Source organism: Equus caballus, chromosome 17 (genome assembly GCF_041296265.1).
Source record: "Equus caballus isolate H_3958 breed thoroughbred chromosome 17, TB-T2T, whole genome shotgun sequence".
Classification (NCBI taxonomy): domain Eukaryota; kingdom Metazoa; phylum Chordata; class Mammalia; order Perissodactyla; family Equidae; genus Equus; species Equus caballus.
The window spans coordinates 70,520,235-70,542,429 of record NC_091700.1 but is presented as its reverse complement, the minus strand read 5'-3'; the positions used below and the strand labels follow the sequence as shown (position 1 = coordinate 70,542,429).

The window sequence follows — 22,195 nt, the reverse complement described above, 5'->3', positions numbered from 1 at the left end:
AGCCAAAATACTCTCAGAAAAAAATGCTTACTTCACAACATGTTTTGTTCCTCTGCTCAATAATAAATATGATTGGAAAACTTGAGGTTGATTTTTATTTTGTTGTATATTGAATATATATCACTATTCTGGAAATAAATTAGTTTTCCTCCTTATTAAAAAAAAACCTACAGTGAATTAAGATAGAGGATTAGTGAGAATCCACAGTGGTTGACCTAGACAGATGGGTAATTCTTTGTCCTGATCATTATGACAATGTTTTGTGGGTACCTCTCAGTAAACTAGCTAGTGTCCTGTTCTTAGGCAGCCGTCCTGAGGTGCCTATTGTCATACTTTTGTTATTGCACCTTAAACTTAGCAGAGAGACAACTCAGGAACCTGTTCAGTAAGTAGCTTTACTGTTTTTGCAAGATTCAATACTTTCTCTATTACTGTAGGAATCTTACAACAAACAAACGCTAGCCAAAAATGTCATTTGTGAAGAATCTTCTTTGAATTATAAAAAGTCATGATTAGTAGTAGTAGAGTAAGCAATCTTAAAGACTCTTGGGACCTAATAGTCTCCCATTGGCCTGAGAATAGAGCCTCATGTTTTGTACTTAGGAGATCCTTGACTTCAGATTTATTTCCTGTAAGTACATAAGCAGATGGAAATCTTGGACACCATATTGTTATTTTCTAGTCTATTCTAAGAAAAGAAACTATGTCAAATGGAAAATTTTCATTGCTTAATGCGTTTAATCAATTGAAACTATACAAGCACTTCTGTAATCTTAGCTATAATCAAGTCTGCTAGGATTTTAGATAACTTTTCTAAAGACTATCCTGCTAGTTATTTTGACTTCTCAGTCATATCTGTATTAATGAGAAACTTTGCAGATGGTAATCATAACTGCAGCTGACTTGCCTGCAATTGATTTGACCCTTGTCTGGAAAATTTATTTCGGAGTTGCAGTGGTTTTTAGCACACAACTGAGAGAGTAATTAAATGTTTATTGTCTGCCTATCATGTGCCTGGCACTGGGCTAGTCATGGAAGATATTAAGCTAAAGACATGCTCCTTGTCCACAAGGAGACCACAGTTTAGTTAGAAAAACAGAAACAAAAATAGTCAGTTGTGCTATAACATAATAAATGCTTTAACAGAGGTCTGGACTGGATAAGAATTACGTGCAAGGCACATTTACCCTGTTAGATTATAAACTCTGAGAGGACAGAGTCTGGTATGTCTTTGTATCTCCTGTAGGAAGGTGACCAAATAAATACTTAAGAAATATTTATTTAATATATAAATCAATGCACAAATCTCAACAGAGAGAATATTCTTCTACTGTTACATCTAATAGAATTAATGCTTTGATGCATTTCTAATAATTAGTCTTGTTTTAACTTTTTCTGTTACTTGTCCAAATAATTTAATATCTCCTGAAAAGATCTTATACATCGGGTTCTCAAAATGTTGGCATAGCCTGAGAGAGAGAATTTCATTGTCTGTTGTTCTGTCAGTCCTCTTGAGTATCTCCTTGTTTATACCAGTTCCTCACATTTGCTCTGTCTTGAGTTACAGATTTATCTATCTTTTGCTAGATACTGAGTCAGATTTTTCTTGGTCCTGATGAGGAATGGTAAGATAACTAAAGTAAAAGTAGCCATGATCTTTTAGGTAGGCAGTTATTAATTCTTTTTGTGATAAATCCTGTAAGAAAAAGGGGCACCATCTATAAGTAATATTATGGTGATTGTACCATTATAGGAAAGGCTAATGTGAAAAGCTCCTTTTTGAATCTTTTCACCATATGTGCTATATTGACTTTTTTTCTGATCATAAGTCACAGTTAACATGACTTAACAGAAGAGTGCTGATTTTTACTTGAGTACAACCAAATTAACTTTGTAAATTAATACAATTTATTTTTTCTGGGTGAATGCAATCTAGTATCATCCCTGTTATAAACAGTTTTCATGATGTTTTATTATGGCTTCATTATACTAAAACTACTTTTTAAACAATGCCACCATTTTTAAACCTTCCATGTAACTAGACGGTTTTCTAAATCTTCAAATTAAACACACTTGATTTTTTTCTTTTTTTATGTGTTGATTTTTGTTTTTCTCATTTAAATATTGCAACATTAATCATTTGCCATGGAAGTAAGCTGCACCAATTAAACTGCCTGAGAAGTGTTATTTGCTTACATGTTATAAAGTGTAATTCTTTTTTTTTATCTTAAATAGATCATTGAGGTTGGACTTTGTGAAGTTTTTGAATTGATCAAGGAGACACGATTTTCCCATCCATCACTGTGCCTCCGGAGTCTCCAAGCCCTGCTTAATGTGCTTCAGGGTCAGCAGCCAGAAGGCCTCCAATCAGAGCCACCTGAGGTCCTAGGTAAGCCCTCAGGCACATTGAATGAAGGCTTTAAATGTAAAGAGCTTCTCTTATGAAGCGCCTACAACCGCCTGGAATGCAGTCTTTGTTTAATTATGTTGCTGAAACAGCAGGGATATACATTTTAAGTGATTTTGCTATGTTCCACTGGAGTAATGGATTAAGAGTTATAGTTCATGTGCAGGCATCTTTTGATTATTGTGTTGATGGGGAAAAAGCAAAAGATAAATCCTTGGAACTCACAAATAATCCTCAAGCCTGATAGTCACTGTTAACTTAAATTGTTCTTATTAAACCTTTGGCCAAAATAGCTAACATTGACTTTCTCTAATTTTACATGTTACTTTGGAGAGTTAAAAAAGTAGCAAAAAAGGGGAACAAATGCTACCAATCCCAAACAGCACAATTAGGTTCTAAACTGAGAGAGCATTTCTTTTGTATTCATCATAAATAAATAATATTTTTGTTATAGTTCAAGCTTCTGAATTAGTAGCAACTTCCATTAAGTAAAAATGTTTGCTTTTTGTAAAGTGTGTTTGAATTTTATGAATGCCTGCCTTTTGTGCCAGTGACCTAGGTTCACCATATAATTCTGTAAGTGAGATAGGAACTCTTAAGGAACAGAAATAGAGGTGAAAGCACAATTGTGAAATTGCCTAATTGCTTTTCTCTGATGCTAATAACCATGGGCCTTCAAAGAGTCAAGAGTTTTCTAAATCTCAAGCATTAGCTTGTATCAGAGTCCTGTGGGCCCTACCTGTGGAGTGTCTGATTTGGTAGATTGGGGGTGGGGCCCAAGAATTTGCATTTGGCCTGAGTTTCAGGGTGATGCCCATGCTGCTGGTCTGGACTGGAGTTTGATCTTTTTTCTCTACTGGCTATTTGGATTTTATTCGACCCACATGTGAGAACCTAATTACATGTGAGATGGGGGGGATTTTGGGCCATGTATAGTGATTAGTTTTTGTGTTTGATTTTTTTGTTGTTTTGTTTTAGTGCAGAAGGGGAGTGCTGGCCGTGAAAACAAGCTGAGGAGTTTTTAAAACAACTCCCCTCACTCACCCCCCATGTTATTAAATGCTGCTGCAAGAAGCAGACACCTTGCTGGTTATTGTTACTGGTGGCACCAGTGATCAGATTACTATTGTGATGCACTGTATCAGATACTATTATGATAATTGGCTTCGTGGCTTTTTACTGAAGATTTTATTTAATTAATTAGTTAATTTTATTTGAGAATATCTTGCTAGCTATTCTTAGCTCTGGTCTGTCAATTACCAAATAATTGAAATATTTAAAATATCCACTAAAACCTGTATATCCTATTTCTTACTTTGAAAAATGTGCTGAATCATTGCTGTCCTCCTACATCTTCTACCATTCTTTTGTCTTCTATCTGTTGTTAGATGCTTTCTTTTGTATCCATCTGTACATAAATGCTACCTCCCATTTATTCTTTTCAAAGTAGATCTTGTTCTTAATACTGATTGTTGAAATTATAATGTGTGCTTTATCTTAATCATCTTCTATCAAAACTTTCATCTGATGAATTTGTTCATTTTTATTTTCTTAACAGTTTCAAATGCTATACTGTCTTTGGTCTCTCTCTTCTATCCTTTCAGTGCTTGCTTCTGATCTCTTCACTGCTTTGACATTTTTCTATTGAGGGATTTACCATAACTTCATATTTTTTATTTCGTTTAATTAGCACAAATATAAATAATTTGGTTCTTTAAAACTAAATTTCTATTGAAATCTGTTTCTGCTTTTTTCCTTTGATCTAATATCATAATCACATTACTTACACTTTTTTCAGCTTTGTTTTTTTATGACATTCATGAAAATCTATGTATATATGTGTTACTCTTACTGTCAGAATAACTTGATGATTATTGTACACCAAGCTTCTTCTCTTTGCAAATGGACTGTGATTTATAAATTATCTAGTTAAAAAAAATCTGGGCCAGCCCAGTGGCATAGTGGTTAAGTTTCTATGCTCCACTTCAGTGGCCCAGGGTTCGCAGGTTCAGATCCTGGGTGCAGACCTACACACTACTCATCAAGCCATGATGTGGCAGCGTCCCATATACAAAGTAGAGGAAGATTGGCATAGACGGTAGCTCAGGGACTGTCTTTGTCGACCAAAGAGAGGAAGGTTGGCAACAGATGTTAGCTCAGGGCCAATATTCCTCACCAAAAAGAAAAATTACTCCCTTATATCTTATCTTTCTATTCAACTTAAAGTTAGAATATCTGTTCTCAAGTATTCACTTAAATGTAATAGCACCTCCTGTGTTCTGTGCTAGGAGCGTATAATTCAGGGGTGATCAATACAGACATTGTCGCTGTTATCATGGGACCTAGGATCAGATAGTCGGACACATGTATGATTGTAAATGTGGATAAATAGTGTGGGGGAAAGTAGAGGGAGTTCTGAGAGTCTATACCAGGCTTCCCTGAAGATGTGACATTTGAGATTTGAAGGATGAGTAGGAAGGACTTAACTAAGTTTCTAGTCAGAAAGGACAGCATGCAGTAAGGCTCTGGGTCAAGAAGGAGAATGACTGAAAGAAGACTGTATGGCTAGAATGTGGAAAGTGAAGAGAGGGAGGGCTTTGCCGTATATGAGGAAAGAGACATGGACCAGATCGTGTGGAGCTTTATAGGCCGTGTACAAGGAGTCTGGTTATGGCTCTAGGAGGAGTGGAAAGTCACTCTCTATCTCCTTATGCTTAAAAAATATTCTTTATTATATAGCCCTTATACTCTTTTCTTCCACTCGAATCTAAGTTTTTTGGTGGCAGAGACATTCTTTGTCTTGTTTGCCAATGTATTACCCCAACTTAGAATAGTTCCTTATGTACAGGAACAATTCATTAAATATTTGCTGAATAATGAAAAGAAATGGGCAAAAGGATAATGATAGAAGGAAAGATGGACTAACAGAGGGATAAATGAAAGGATGGGGGGAAGGAAAGGCAGAGAGACGGTTACATGGAAAAAAGGAAAGACTGAAGGATGTATAGACAAGTGAAGAAAGGGAGGGATAATAAAAAGGAGGAGGAGAAACAGGAAGGAATTAACAAAGGAGTGAATGGATTTTAAGTAGAAAACCAGAGTTTTGGTTTAAAAGTTCTCTTTGGCTCTAAGGGAGCAAAAGTGAATGGTAGAGGTTAATTTATGAACACGTTTTAGTAGTCCAGTTCAGAGATGGTGATAGACAGGATGAATTGGGAAGATGGTGATGAGATAGAGAAAGTGGAAGAGTTAATTAGGAAGGGAAATTGATAGAACATAATTGGGGATTAGATATGGAAGATGAGGAGTAGGTAGAGAGAACCTAGGTTTCTGTGAGTTAACCAATAAACCACAGATGGCCTTTTAGTTTTCAGAGAATTGCAATACTCTTTCTCTTGTTCTCCTCCTTCCTTCCCCTTTACCTCTCCCTTTCTTCATCTTTCTCACGTTTTCTGTCTCTTTTTCTGACTGTTTCTTTCCTTTTCTCTCTAAGCGTTTTCAAATCCACCTTCTCTTCTACAGAGGAAATAGCCAGAAGTCTTTTGATTCAGTCTTGGGAGAAGTTGTTCAAGGACTTTTGTGTGGAGACTTCTGATGGCCATGGAAAATTCACGTGTTATTTTTCTGGTTTTGATACTAAATGGCTTTATGATTTAGGGACAGTCTTTTAACCTCCCTGTGTCTCAATTTCATTATCCATTACAGGAGGAGAATATCCATCCTGTTGACTTGGAGGTTTTTCTAGGCTATAAAATCAATTACATACGTACTCCCTCCACAATGTGAACTGCTGTTATGTTAGCAATACAGCCAATTTTCTATTAAAACAAAGTATAGCATGTGTTTTGTGTATTCTGTTGTTGTTTTCCAAATAAACACTTAATTTTCTGGACACTTAACATTTTAAGAAGCGTCTATTCTTCCCAGTCTAAAAGGTAAAATAAGTGCAATGAATACTCTGTTACTTGATAGGATATTTCTTGAATATGTGAATGCCTCAAGGCAGGTTTCTTCCTTTTTTTTTTTTTTTTTTTTCTGTGAGGAAGATTCACCCTGAGCTAGCATCCATTGCCAATCCTCTTTTTTTTTTTTCCTTTTTTTGCTTGAGGAAGATTAGCCCTGAACTAACATCTGTGCCAGTTCCTCTGCTTTGTAAGTGCGTTGCTACCACATCATGGCTGATGAGTGGAGTAGGTCTGCACGCAGATCTGAACCTGTGAACTTTAACCACTCAGCCACAGGGCCAGCCCCAAGGCAGATTTCTTTTAAATGAATTTGGAGAGATTCCATGTCTTCATTTAGAAAAATTAAGGACTAGATGTTCTCTAAGGTCCTTTTTATATAAATATTCTAACTTTGGGGGAAAAAAGGTACTAGATAGGATCTAATGCAAAGTGTCCCAGCTGCCTTAAATATTTTTTCATAATGAGGCAAGGTATAAATAAATATACACATAAAATGTTCTGTATGTCAAATGAATATAATTGAGTTCTGTTTTATCCACAGAGTCTCTTTTCCAGCTCCTTTTGGAAATCACTGTTCGGAGTACTGGGATGAATGACAGCACGGGACAGTCTCTGACAGCACTTTCCTGTGCTTGCCTCTTTAGTCTGGTGGCTTCTTGGGGAGAAACAGGAAGGACGCTTCAGGCCATCTCTGCTATCCTCACCAACAATGGCAGCCATGCTTGCCAAACTATTCAGGTATTTCATATTTACAGCTGCTTAGAAAGTTATAAGATGCCAAGTTGCAATTTCATCTCAATTTCTGTGAGTAGGAATTCCCTGCTTTTTCTCATTCAGTATAGTGGTTTGATCTGTCCAAGGTTGATATATAAATAATCTACAGTATTCAAACTAAGCTACATGTGTGTTTAACTCTGTAGCATTGAAGGTAATAAAATGAAATTTGGCAAAACCCTAAATCTTTAGCCTGGTCTTTGTGTCAGTACCATAGCTTCCTCTTTCTGTGCATTAGTTTGTTCTCTGCCCTCCCACATCTCCCATCTTGCCCTGAATTTTCAAATATGGAATTCCTTCATAGTTTCTAAACATCTCTTCTCTGTTGAAAGAAGAGTATGATATCATTCTATATTTTTGATTGTTGATTATAGTTTTCTTGAATTTTATTCCTGAGCTACTTCAGCTTTGCATATAACTTTTCTTTTCTTTTCTTTTTTTTTTTTTTGCTGAGGAAGACTCACCGTAAGCTAACATCCATTGCCAATCCTCTTTTTTTTCTCTGCTTGAGGAAGATTAGCCCTGAGCTAACATCTCTGCCAGTCTTCCTCTATTTTGTATGTGGGACACCACCATAGTGTGGCTGGAGAGTGGAGTAGGTCCACACCCGGGATCCAAACCCACGAACCCAGGCAGCCGAAGCAGAGTGCATGGAACTTTAACCACTCAGCCATGGGGCTGGGCCTGCATATAACATTTTAAGCTTTTAACGTCCAATTGTGGAATAAACTCTTCATCATTGTTAGTGCTGGGAAATATAATCCTCCTTATAGGCAACTTGATTTAATTCTTTTGCAATGTTCTGGAAATTGAGTAAAAAGTTTCAGTTTTAAGTCTCTATTATGTGCTCTTCTCTGGCTGCTTTGACAACCTCCAGAACAGGTGAAAGGGCTGCCTCAATCCTGTTATTAGCAGGTCAAAGACAGCAAAAGGAGTATTTGGGTCATTTTCTGTGACTTATTCAGCAATGTTGAACTCTGCTTGTCAAACATGAATAGTCACCTTACTCCAGATTTCTGTTCTTAGTCTGTTTCCTCTTTATGCTCTTCTTAAAATCCTCTTTTCCCTGTTTTTGATCCTTAATTATTTTGAAGTTCCTCTAATGCAGTGGTTTTCAAACTGTTCTACACTGTTCTTTGAGGATTTGGCAAAATTTTAATTTAAATATATGCTTAAAATATACAAATACTTTTTAAGTTTTAAGAAAGTAACACAAAGATTCAGATACCATAGTGACCAGAAACACATGAGCTTATTTTAGGCATGCGTGTGATTTGTGTTTGTGTAGACTTATACCCGAGGATATGAGGTGAGGTCTAAATGATGATTTGAAATTAATCCAGAGAGTGGAGGTGTTAGCGTTGGGGGTGTGGAGGAAGAATGTTCTTGGTATCCATGTGTCACAGCCTGGAGGTAAGAGTGGAATATCGAAGGCTTAAAGAAATTTAGTATAGTTATAGAGAGCTGTCAGATAACGGAGACAGAACTTGAATGCATATCTGTCTGACTGCAGTATTATACTCAAGCACTAGGCTGCACTCAACTGCTAGCTCCCCTCGATCAACTGCTGAGGTTCTCGATAGACCTGTCCCATCACTGCATCCCCAGCTGCAGCCCAAACACCACATTAAAGCCCTCTATCGTAACACAGCTTACAATGTTCTTCATGATTTGGCCCCATCCCACCTACCAACTTCATTTCATAAAACTCTCTTGGCCAGGCTAAGCATGGAGAGAGAAAAGTGAGAGAAAAGTCTTCCCTGAAAATGTATAATCATAAGATCTCAAATCATTCTGGGGTCCAAATGTATATTACCTATTTTGTTCCAAAAAGCTTAATTTGAGAGTTTACAGTAGGGTAAGGATGGTAATACTGTGAGGGACCTTGTTGAAGGAGATGAAAATCCTTTCTGGAGGGATGAACTCCAGACTTCAGAGGCTTTCCACAGACAAAACACTGCTGCATCTGAGCTCACAAACAAAAAGCACATGGAAAAAGGCACCATCGTTGAGAGTCAGTAGGAACCAGTATTGATTATAGTAGAATCAATCCTGCGAAGTCTTTATACATTGAAATTATTTGATATAGAACGTAAAATTTATGTGTGTGTGTGTATATGTCTATTTAAGAAGGTTAAAGTAATAAAACAAAGTGTCAAAAGTATGATTAAGGAATAAGAATATAAAAAGTAATCAGATCAGAAAGCGAACCAAATTGAACTCCTAGAAATGAAAAACCAAATAATAACAATTAGAGACTTAAAGGATGAGTTAACCAGGGGATAATATAGTTGAAGAAAGAAATAGTGAACTGAGCGATAAAGAGGAAGAATTGTTCAGAGTGCTGCACAGAGAGACAGAGAAATATGAAAGATAAAATGAGAAACATGGGTAGAGCATGAGGAAGTCTAATGTAATCAGTACAATATGAGTTCCACAAGGCAAAAATAGATTTCTGGAGAGGGAACATTTGAAATAATGGCTAAGATGTCCCAGAATTAGTGAATTACATGGAATCCTCAGATTAAGGAAGTCTGATTTCTCTAGGTCCTGCCACTGTGTTGGGGAGAGAAAATCAATAGGAGAGAAAAAGGGGAGTCTATCTGAGACTTCTTATTGTAGCACTGGGTTTCCCTGAAACTTCAGCACCTTGGTGGAAAGCGTGAGAGAAATAGAGCCATGTTGAAGACACTGGTTAATTTCTGCTCCCTCCCCAGTCTCCACTAAGATTATAATAAAGAAATTTTCTTTTTAAGTGTAAACTTTTAAGAACAGGACATTTTTGGAAGATAGAAATTAGGGAAAGCTTAAATTTAAGTTCCTCAAGAGGCTAATGTCCTTAGAAAGTATTTTCTAAGAAAATAAATCTTTCTAAATCTTAGAAAGATTTCCAACTAAAACTCCAGATAGGATTGGAATTGGAAATAATGGGTACATGGAGAGGGGTGGTGAGGGGAAGAGCTAAAAATCAGTTAGAAAATGTGTATAATGAAAAGGTAGTGCACCCCAGGGCACTTCCTCCACCCTTCCCAACTAGGCAACTGCGCTTTTCTCATACCCCTAAGAGTTAGGTTTGCAGTCTAAAGAAATTGAGCCAGACAGGTCACGGGAAACCAGGCACGATGGAGAGTGGAATTGAGGAGGTAGGCTGAAACGGAGATTAAGTGAAAGTCTCTGTATTGATGACGAAATTTCTTAATCCTCACAGAGTTCCCAGTACACTGACAGTGAGGCTTATTATAGCTTCTCTGAAAAAGACTGGCAGATTCTTCTTTGGAGAAAGAGTGAAAAAAGACCCACAGATGCAGACACTTGGGAGGGTCCTGCAATGAAACTGCTAAACTTAGTGTAATCGTTCTGACATGAGCTCACTAACATCAAACCGTATCCACTCACATCAAGCTTCCTATCAATTTTTTAGTAGCTTACTCTTAAAAATAAGTGTACAGCCAAGTATCACTAGGCTAACATGAAAGATGGAGGTCCTCCAAATCAATAATAATATAATAATAATAATAGTAAAAGAAACTTTGGATAAAAAGAGTGTTGAGAACAGAAGATACTCTAAGAAAATGTAATTCATTAGTTATTATTATTATTATTATTTTTTTTTGGTGAGGAAGATTGCCCATGAGCTAACATCTGTTGCCAACCTTCCTCTTTTTGCTTGAGGAATGTTGTTTCTGAGCTAACATCTATGCTAGTCTTCCTCCACCTCGTATGTAGGATGCCACTGCCGCATGGCTTAATGAGCGTTGTGTAGGTCCACTCCCAGGCTCCGAACCCATGAACCCCAGACTGCCAAAGTGGAGCACACGAACTTAACCACTACGCCACCCGGCTGGCCCTGTAATTAATATTTCGAAGAGGGATAAGAGAAGAAAATTGTTTACATTAAACATCAGTATTCTATTTTTTTAATAACTCAGAGGACAAGAGAGAATTTTTATAAGTTAAAAATAACATAGCAGCAATGAAAAGAAAGTCAGAGCAGTTAGAAGATCAGGTTGAAGAGGTCCCCAGAAAATAGGAAAAAGAGAGAGAGAGAAAATAGGTGATTTAAAATAAAATTAAAGGATCCATCCGGGAAATCCAGTATCTAATAGGCATTCAAGCAGAGTGGAAGAAATTTCCTAAGAAATCTTATAAGGAGAATTCCTCTACCCCACAGACAGACATTTTCAGATTGACAGAACACACACTGAGTGCTCAACACAATGAATGCAAAAAGATTCACACCAAGGTATAATTTTCCAAATCAGAACACAGATAATAAAGAGACAGTAAAGCTTCCAGAGAGCAAAGACACTTTACGAACCAAAGATCAGGCAGAGTGGCATTGGATCTTTCAAAAGCAATACTGGCGTGGAAAATAACAGAACAATGCCTTCAAAATTCAAAGGGACAATGATGTTCACTAACCCTGGCTCAACCATCAGTCATGTCTGAGGGAAGGTAAAGATGCTTTTGAACATGCAAGGTATGGAACAATTTTAATTTCTATGCCTGCCCCTGTCCTTAGTCTAGACAGGAGCTGGGCTTCACGAGGTGGGTTGCCAAGGGAAAAAATTAGAAATGACATGTTTGACTTTATTGAGAGGAGTGTAGGGAAGACTTAGCAAACACAAAAATGGGGCAATTGTTGACTCAACAAAAAAAGGGAAATTATACACAGAGGCAGATGGAGGATGTTATACAATTTGGCTTAGTTCTGAAACCATGACTACACAGTCAAAGTAAAATGACCTCTGAATATGGATTTAACCAGAAATTATTGTGTATCTCCATTTTGAGAATTTGAGAAGGAAGGAGAGGCATCCTCTTTGGTAATAGACACCGATAGAAAGTATCTGAAAGAAAAAAAAAAAGTTAACAATGGAAGCTTTGGCATATTGTATGGAAATGTGGATATTAATTGTAGATAAAACAGCTGTAAGTTTGGTGTAGCTGTTTCTAGGGAGATAATTTGTAGTATTCAATTATATATAAAAGTTTTCTAAAGATAAAAGTTATGTATTTTGGCTGAGTCACAGGCCTTAGAACTGGAAGGGGAAAAGAATCTCTGTGAACAGTGGGTCAGTTATCCCTTTGAAAGCTCTATCCTCTAGAACAGTACTGTCCAATAGAAATATAATGTAATCTACATATATAGTTAAAATTTTTTTATTAGCCATATTAAAAGGTAAAAAGAAACAGGTGAGGGTAATTTTAATAATGTATTTTACTCAAGTGAGTATATCCAAAAAATAATTTCGACATATAATCAGTATAAATTTATTGATTCCATGTTCTTATGTTTATATGAAGTCTTCCAGTTTGTATTGTACATTTAAAGCACACCTCTAGTCACACTAACCACATCTCAAGAACTCAGTAGTCACATGTGGCTAGTGGCTGCCATATTGGACAGTGCAGGTGTAGACCTATAGTTGAGTACAGTGCCCTGGGCTCTGGTCCTGCAGTTGGATGTGTGGCAGTCCTCCTTGGGTGGTGAGAGGCATTTGATGAGGAGCAGAAAGTTTCCTCTAGTGGCAGTGTTGGTCTCATGCTGGTGATTCTGGAGGGCTCATTTACAATGCCCGGGATTTAACAAGTCTTTGATAAGTATTGGTTAAATGGATGCTGAATGAATACACAATTAACACAATCAAGTTTTCATATGATGAAAAATTTTTGATGTCAGTGGGTATTAGGCATAATGGAGAAGCAAAGTAGAAGAGAAAGACTGGGAATGTTATTTTATCTATGGAAGCAGCACTGTTTCTCTCATGCTTTTGTGCTTCATTATCATGAGTTAGCACGTTAGTGATTATACATATCATACAAAAGAGATCATTTTGGCTTGTGTATTTTCTAATACAACAAATAATTTTATTTCTGTCCAGTGTTTATACTTTTTACTACTCTAGAATATTTTCATCCACAAAACTTAAAATAATAGGCACTACTGGTTACTTGGTGTTTTGGAGAAACATGCATACGTCAGTGTTTTTGATCAAAAATACAAGTTAATATTCTTTGGCTTTGACATTTTTATCTTGGCGTGCTTGGGATTTGCTTCTTATTGGTGAATTTCTTGTTCATACTTTCTGCTTACATGCCAAGCATGATCATTCCAAACAAATTATTTTCTTATAAATGATGATATATTACTAAATTATTTTTATTTTGTCTGTTCTGTGTTTGGGACATTTAAAAATGTCTTTTTTTTTCTTCTCTTTTGAATAGGTGCCAATGATACTAAATTCACTACAGAGAAGTGTACAGGCAGTGTTGGTGGGAAAAATTCAAATTCAGGACTGGTTCAGCAATGGTATTAAGAAGGCAGCTTTAATGCACAAGTGGCCACTGAAAGAAATATCTGTTGATGAAGATGATCAATGTCTACTTCAGAATGATGGATTTTTTCTTTATCTTTTGTGCAAGGATGGATTATACAAAATAGGCTCTGGATACAGTGGAACAGTTAGGGTAATATGATTCCTTACAGTTCTTAATCATAGCACAAGTTATATCCATGCTGAATTGTGTTCTGTTTGTTTTCAACTTCATTTTTAGAGTACCGTCTAATTTTGTCATGGTAGTATTTCTTTAAAAATCGTAATGGAAACATATGTATTACATGTCATTTATCCATTTGTTATTTTCCATTGGTTATTAATTGAAACTATTCATAGGCTAACTTTTTATTTTGCAGGGCCATATATACAATTCTACATCTCGCATCAGAAACAGAAAGGAGAAAAAGTCTTGGTTAGGGTATGCTCAGGTAGGAGAATATTCACAACAAACCAAACTTTTCTTTCTCATCTTTTAAAACGTGGTTCATACTTATTTAACCAATAAATAATACCACTTCTATTTAAACAGATATGGTATATTTTTAATAACATGGCTGTAACAATGGCATAGTGTAGTGTGAAGAACATTAGCTTAGAATTCATAGGAGGTTTACTTTTGGTTCTAGCCCTGCTTCTTACTAGCTGTGTGACTTTGGACTACTCAGTTAACTTATTCGATCCTCTGTTATTTAGCTGTAAAATGTGAATAAAACTGTCTTCTGTGGGAGTTTTTGTTGAAGTGGGCCTTTAAATAAGAAAGACTGCCTTTGTCACTGGCAAATCTGAATTGGGGATGTATCTGTGCCCTGAGTCCAAATTAGAGCTTCTTGCCACAAACTCCTCCATTCTAAGTCTAGATCAGTACCTTCCAGGAAACTGTGTGGCCTACCCAGTAGCTGGCTACCTGCACCTGCATGGAGGATCATACAAAGTATGACCACAGAGAGAAAAGAGCTGGGCCCAGGTTACTTTCTTTTCTTTTCTTTTCTTTTTTGGTGAGGAAGATTCACCATGAGCTAACATCCATTACCAATCTTCCTTTTTTCTTTTGCTTGAGGAAGATTAGCTCTGAGCTAATGTCTGTGCCAGTCTTCCTTTATTTTGTATGCGGGATGCCTCCACAGCATGGCTGGCTGATGAGTGAGTAGGTCTGTGCCTGGGTCTGAACCCACGAAACTGGGCCGCCAAAGCAGAGCACATGGAACTTTAACCACTCGGCTACAGGGCTGATCCCCTCTGTTACTTTCTTAATGCTGTGATCTCATCACCTGACTAATGTGGCCACTTGGGTGTCAACAGCCAGATACATCACTCTCCTCCCATGGAGAGAAGCAAATGAACGATGGCCAAAGGGCTAGAAGTGTTTGTTTCTATATCTTCCCTTCCTGAGAGGTGAAGCCCAAGTTCCCTTGTGGAAGGCTGTAGAATAAATATGTCCCTGTAGACCTGTATTTCCCAGCTCAGAGTTTGTTGTCAGCATCAAATGATAAAAGATTTTTGAAAACTAAAGAAATTATTATTGTTTTTATATGAAAAATAATCCTGTTATATCAACTATTAGGGAGATTTTGAAATTAAATTTTAAATGTCAAATTAATTACTCAATAATTGTCTCTTAAAACTTAACCTGGTTTAAAATGTCTCATCAAACTTTTATTTGCCCCTATTGTATTTTGTCTAAGAAATAATGCCATGGAAAATACATTATTACAGAAATATGTTCAATGGCATATTATGTCACCTAAAACCACTACTCTATTCGTTTTAAAATATTAACCTAAATATTTCATTTTTTTTTTTTAAATATTTGTTAAAGTAACAGTGGTCATTTCTATTATTTACTTGTCAAGTGATATAAAAATTTTGAACAAGGTGTGCTGTCCTGTGTAGTATATCTAATATATGTACCTGGGAATATAGTAGATTAAATTGATATGCAGTATTGTACAATTCCTCTTATTGAAGTATATCTGTGTTCTTATATTTTTAATCTGTAATCTATTTTAGACATCAATATTGATGTATTACTGTATCTCAGAAAACCGTAATGCACACCTGTGTGACTACTTTTTCTGCTAAGTTGGTAATGAAAAAATATTTTAACATATAACAGCAAAACTTTTTGTTGTTATCAGGGTTATTTATTGTATAGAGATGTGAATAACCACAGCATGACAGCCATAAGAATAAGCCCTGAAACACTGGAACAAGATGGTACTGTAATGTTACCAGGTATGTTACTCAACTAGTCATTTGTTTGCTTTACAGGTGATTTAAGAGATGTGCATGTTAGGCCATTTAGACATATAAAGAATTGATTAGCAAGGAATAGTGCTTGCTTACAAGTAGGTTAAAAAAAATCTTGACATGCGAAACATTTTATAGGCTGTATAAAGTTAACGCATGTGAGGAAAACAGACACAGAAATACAGTATAAAGTGTTTTAATTTTTTTTTTGATTTCCTATTTGCTTTATTTATTTATTTTTTATTGCGTAACATTTGTTTTCAAATTCTTGTCCATCTGCAGTCTGATCCCCTTGTCCCACCAAGACTGTTTCAGCGCTGAATTATTGGGGTGTTATTTTACACTGCTCTTAATAAAACCAAAACTCCAGCTCTCATATAGCCTGATATAAAGAACCTTCTGTTTACTTTTACTTTAACGACAGTGCACTTTGGGTTCACATCTTTATTTTAAAGGATTTTTAGAGACAGATTTTAGGATTGTTCAGGAATTTTTTTTTAATTCCATCATTTTATACTTTTTGATAATACTCAGATAAGGCATGTTGAACGTAATTCATTTTGCTTTATAATTTTGAGGTTGTACGTAGTGTTTATGACTCAAATCACTCTGCTGTCTAAATTCTGAGGCAGTGGGTCTTAAATTTTGTGAAACACTGGGCAAATACATAATATATTCTCTATTGTAAGGGCTTTGAATTTGCATATACCTTTAATACATTCTAAAGGAGTTTGTTTATATTAAAATCTTGAATGTGTAATGTATCTATCAATAATTTCATGGTAAGCAGCCTTATTACTTCTGGGCACTTGGCCATCTGAAGATGATTGAGAGCTACTTCTGAAGAACACATTGAGGAGGATAATTACTCCCAGGCTGCTTGTTAATCTTTAAAATATTCTTATAACTTCGTCAAACATTTATTTGAACATTGTTATGGATACATATATCCAAATTGGTGTACATGACACCATGTTAAGATAAATGCCACTTTTTGTATATTTCACAAGTAAAGCTACTTTGGAAAACTAATGACTTATTAAAGCCATTTTGTAGATAACTGTTTGTTTTCTGATATGTCTACAGGGTTGTTTTTTTTTTTAATCATCATAAGTCCTGGGCCATGTCTCTGGTCCTAATAATAATAATAATAATAGTAATAATGATAATAAATATTTTTAAATGATAACATGCCCCCTCATATATATACATAAATTAAAAGTAATCATATTTATTGTCTAAGTATCATGTAAGCAAAAAAATCAAAATTAACTGTAACCCCACTTACCATATATAAACACTATTAACTTATTGGTGAATATCCTTCCTGTCTTTTTCCTATGTATGTGTGTACATATTTGTAAAAAAGTGATCATATGCTACATATTGCTTTTTTAACCTTTCTTTTTCACTTAATATTCTGAATATATTTCCAGGCTGTTAAATAGTCTTCTACAACATCATTTTAATGTTTTAAAATGTATGCCACTGATTAATATATTGGAATGGAAGTTCCCTCCAATTTTTTGCCATATAGATTACACTATAATGAGCATCCCTATCACTCTGTCTTTGTGTAAGTCATTTTAGGATAATGTCCTGGAAGAAGAGTTCTTAACTCTCTGCCACCAACAGATGGATACTAATATAAAAGATTTACTTCTGAGAAACCCTGATCATTTAATAGAGATTGTGACTGAGAAGACCATTTGAAAATGGTTTACCTACAGCTGTTTTATTTATTCTACCGTGATAAAAACTGACTTGTTAATGTCCTCATTCAGTTTAAATCCTTCTATGTCATTTAACATATGAAATGCAGCTTTTAACAATACAAGTGTGTCTTTCTGTGTTTCATAAATAAGTGCCATATTCATGGTGAAGAATGAACCAAACTTTGGGAAGATAGTCCCATGTTGTGTGTCTTCTGAACTGGCAGATGTTGCTTGATGTTTTCCTGAAGATGCTGCCTTCTAACACTACATGATGGATAAAGAGAAAATCTTTTTGAAATCACACAGCAGGAAGATGTGCCCTCAAGCTTGAAGAAACCGTTGTCATTTTTCCGTTTCTTTGACCTGGACTGCAATTTCTTCAGTAGTACTTTTTTTTTAATTAGGGGCAAGTCTGCTCTGTAGCTTTCCCATCAAGAAGGAGCAGGAGTGAATTTTGAGGTTTATAGATGGTAATGAATACCATGTTTAAAAGTGACATAAATCTGGTAATTCCTTGAGCTTCGTGTTCCAACCTGTCTTACAGTCTAGTTTAGAAATAAGTTATTTTCACCCTAGCATTGACGAACGTAAAACGTACTTTTTTTCTTCTGTTAATTGTCATTTTGGCCTGTATATGTTGGCATACCTTTTATATTGTATCTTTATGTTATTTACTCTTCATGTCTGGTGACATGTTGCCTCAGATCATGAGGGTTTTTGCCACTCTTCTTGCGCCGCTTCACTCCTCACCCCTGCGTTTATCTGAAATTATAATGAGTTTTTCTTCTTTGCTTTTTAGTTTAAAATCTTACTGCTTAGAGCTTGAGAAGCATCTTTCTTGCGCCTCTTTGTATTCTGTACAGTGGACTAGGAACTCTTTCTTTCGATTTCTCCTCTCTTTGATTACCAAGTCTCTTGGGCTACCAGTGGGCCTTGTCTCCCAGTTTCTATTTCCAGTTTGTGATCACTGAATTCTCTATTTGGTAAGGGTCTGCCTGTGTTTTGCATATTTATAATAAGGAAGTATGCTAGTATGAAGCTCCTGGGCAAAGATATAGAGTAATCCAGCTTATTTGGGTGGGCTCATTACTGCATTCCAAAAACAGAATTTTATGTTTTGTTGATTCAGGTACAAATAGAAATGAAATATGTTTTTTTGGTATTCTAATTAATGGAGAGATTCATCCTAGTTCTCTGCAGTTATTTTGGGAAGTGTGTGTGCTTTTATACTTGCTTGCTGAACATTTGTTTTTTCAAAAGGATCAAGTTTATACTTAGATGTTGATTTTGCTTGTAGTTTCATGTTATTTAGTAGCAATCACTAACACATGTCCAGTGGTCCTCCTATAATACTGGTATCCCTTGTTACAGTCAGGTTTGTGCATTATTTTGCTCAAAATATATAGTGTACTGTTCCACAGAGATATATACAGTATTGACAAAATATGATATTCCAGCCAAAATATGAGCCCTTTCAGACAAAAAGAAACACATAAGCATAGCTTTGTCTGTTCTATAAAGGATGAACACTTAAAAAGTGTATGGCATCCTAAATGCTAAAAATACTGGGATAAGCATTAAACTTCTAAGTGGAAACTGAACGACCAGTTCTAGTTTATAAAGCAAGGGATATCTGTAGTTGGACACCATAGACCTCAAATACAGAAGCTTTAGGTCTATCTGTATTTTTCTGTGACACTAATGACTGTGATGTATGTCTGAGGGTAGAGTGTTGCCTACATTGCATGTGTTGGTATTGAAATGATTATAACTAATATTATGGTTTTGTTCATCGTGGTGCATGTTTATTATCAGACTACATCTAATATTAATTCATTTTGAAATTAGGTGAGCTCTCAGGTCCTTGATTATGGAAGATTTATAAGTGTAAGCACAAAATATAATAAGTATTATTAGCTGAATTATTTAGTTTCTGCTAATTTCTAATTCTTTATTAAAAAGCACTATCTCTCTTTGAGTTTAAGTTTATCCTTATTGCGTGGAGAACTCTCATTCTGACTTCAACAGAGGAATAAAGTCATTTTGTGAGTTGTTTATATTGTAATATAATTACCTTTTTCTTCTTTTGCACAGATTGCCACACTGAAGGTCAAAATATTTTATTCACTGATGGAGAATATATTAATCAGATAGCTGCTTCAAGAGATGTAAGTACTCTGAATCATGATTATCTGGTGTAAATGGAATCTCTCTCTCTCATAAATTATCTGATTTTTATTAGATGGAATATAGAGCCTTAAATGACCAATTTATGCAATATAATAATGTGGATATTTTATTTCTTTTAGGATGGCTTTGTTGTCAGAATATTTGCCACAAGCACTGAACCTGTGCTACAACAAGAATTACAGCTTAAATTGGCCAGAAAATGCTTACATGCCTGTGGTATCTCACTATTTGATCTGGAAAAGGACTTGCATATTATAAGTAAGATGGTCAAATAAGCCTTTCTGCCATATTTTAATTTTCAAATTCTGTATTTTTTTGAAAATTAACATTATGTTTTCAGTAGTGTAGCTTATATTTTAACCGCTATTTTGCTCTTTGTTACTGTAAAGCAACTTTAGAATTAATATGCATAAGTAAATAAATATGGTCTTTAAAACAGAATCTGGTATGTGAACACCATTTTAAGGAAGTGACTGATAATTTCCATTTTTACTTTGAATAGAGAGCAAAAGAAAATAAATTTACATTTGATAAGAATTATAGACAGACAATACTTGTGTATGTCATTAGTTTATATGCTTCATCTTTAATTATTTAAAATTTTGAAAACTTCTGTTGTAAATGTTACTGCAATAATATGCATAGTTCTCTCATTGAAACCTTTAATTTTTATTTGAGCGTATTTTCAGGATAACCATAAAATGATCCCATAGGTTATGAAAATGATAATTGGCCTGCCAAACTGATTAATAATCTTTCATTTGGATATAGAAATACAGACAACCACAGAGTATTTCTCAGGCTTAGTATTCTTACTCTTGCAGTGTCATAGTAGTAATTTAGGATCACTAGTTCCCATGAGGGTCTCAAAATTGGTCAGCCATGCTACGGATTTAATTGTGCCATTTTTTTTAACTATGGGATTCTTTGTAAGACCACCTTTTTGACTGATATCTCGTTAAACTTCATAAATTTGACATTAGTCATTTACTTTGCATATTTTATTTAATTATGTAGTATTTTTCTAATTCTTCCGTAGAAAAATATTGAATTGAAATTATAGTTTTTAAATTTAAAAAGCTCATAAACTGATTAGTAGTTTGTATAATTGGACAAAATCATAAGATGTGTAATATATAATTATTTACTTATAGTGTTATAATTTGAAAATGTGCATAAGGGTCTGTGTGTGTATATGTTTGCATATGTATTCAAATTCATGGAGTAGGTACATGAAATGTTCTTCTGTAGAAAAAGTACGAAACAGGGAATCTGAAATATCTTAATTCAAATATCTGCATCGCATTGTTCAAGCCCGAATGACTCTGTGTCTGGACTAACCTAAGCATGCTTTATGTTTGCTCATTTGTAAACTGGACAATATAGTTGTGAGGATCAAATAGGCTAAGTTCATGCGTTCTTTAATGCCTGATACCTAGTAGATGCTCAACAAAAGTTTGGCATTCATTAATTCAAGGAATATTGCTGACATTGATTTAAAAATATTTTTCTATATTAAAAAAATTAGTTTGGCACTACTGTGGAGCAAATAGAGAAGCTTATGGTAACTTTGTTTTTCCTTGGAGTAGTGTACCTATTGTTAATGTTTTTTTTAAATTCAGGCACATGACATGTTTCGTCATCCTTTGAGATTTATTAATTGAACTGATTTTTTAATCACCCAAAATAGTACAAGTTGTACTTGAAATTATTCATGTTAAAAAATAATGGTATTTATTAATCTTGTTGTATTATCAGGTACAGGATTTGATGAAGAGTCAGCAGTTCTTGGTGCCGGACGAGAGTTTGCATTAATGAAAACAGCAAATGGAAAGGTAGATTACTCTTTTAGGCTTAAAAATTAATATTCTCTGCTTTAGGAGACAGTCAGTTGATTCATTTATGTAGTTCACATGTTTAAGCATCAAATTTTAATTTTGTTTAAAAACATTTAAATTTTGATTTAAAATTATTTTATGTTGTTTTATATGGTAAAATTTTATTCATGTTGAAATAATATGAAAGAAAATTGTGACGTTTAAGATTATGAGACTTTATAAACTTTATCAAACGTTACATTTTTACAAATATTTAATTTTAATTATGGAGTTCTTTATATAATTTTTTGAGCTGAGGTGAATTCACATTTTGTGTTTATTTTGATGAATAGGCTATCCATTGCAAATTTCTCAAAATGTGCAGAAATACACAGACTACAACTTGGGGGAAGTAGGAGCATAAATAATTAAGTTATAGATTGTAGAGGTCAATCTATAGAGAGGGAAGCTTCTTTCTTCTCTAGTGGGTGTGGCAATAAAGTAAGATAAGTAAGTAAAAGAATTCTGAAAGTTAAAATTAGTAGTCTAATAGAGTATATGTGTATCTAGGGCTTTTTATGCTGTGAAAAACGAATTGAGAATTTTATGAATTCCCTCCTGTTGTGAGTTTGGGGTATATTTATTCATATCTATTCAGGATACTTAGAATGAAAGATTATAAATATCCTGAGTAGATATGAAAAAAATTATTATGAACTGTGTCTTTTTGGAAAAATAT

The 22,195-nt window shown here is 34.9% G+C and overlaps 1 protein-coding gene across 29 annotated transcripts in view; it reads left to right on the top strand.

Moving 5' to 3' along the window:
* MYCBP2 (MYC binding protein 2) overlaps positions 1–22,195 on the top strand; it is a 256,284-nt gene that overhangs the window by 38,669 nt on the left and 195,420 nt on the right. For all 29 annotated transcript variants that reach the window (XM_070239261.1, XM_070239263.1, XM_070239259.1 and 26 more), the window contains 8 exon segments: positions 2,236–2,389; positions 6,914–7,110; positions 13,375–13,617; positions 13,844–13,915; positions 15,623–15,719; positions 19,544–19,617; positions 19,759–19,897; positions 21,398–21,474. In XM_070239261.1, coding sequence (XP_070095362.1) covers positions 2,236–2,389; positions 6,914–7,110; positions 13,375–13,617; positions 13,844–13,915; positions 15,623–15,719; positions 19,544–19,617; positions 19,759–19,897; positions 21,398–21,474 — 1,053 coding nt within the window.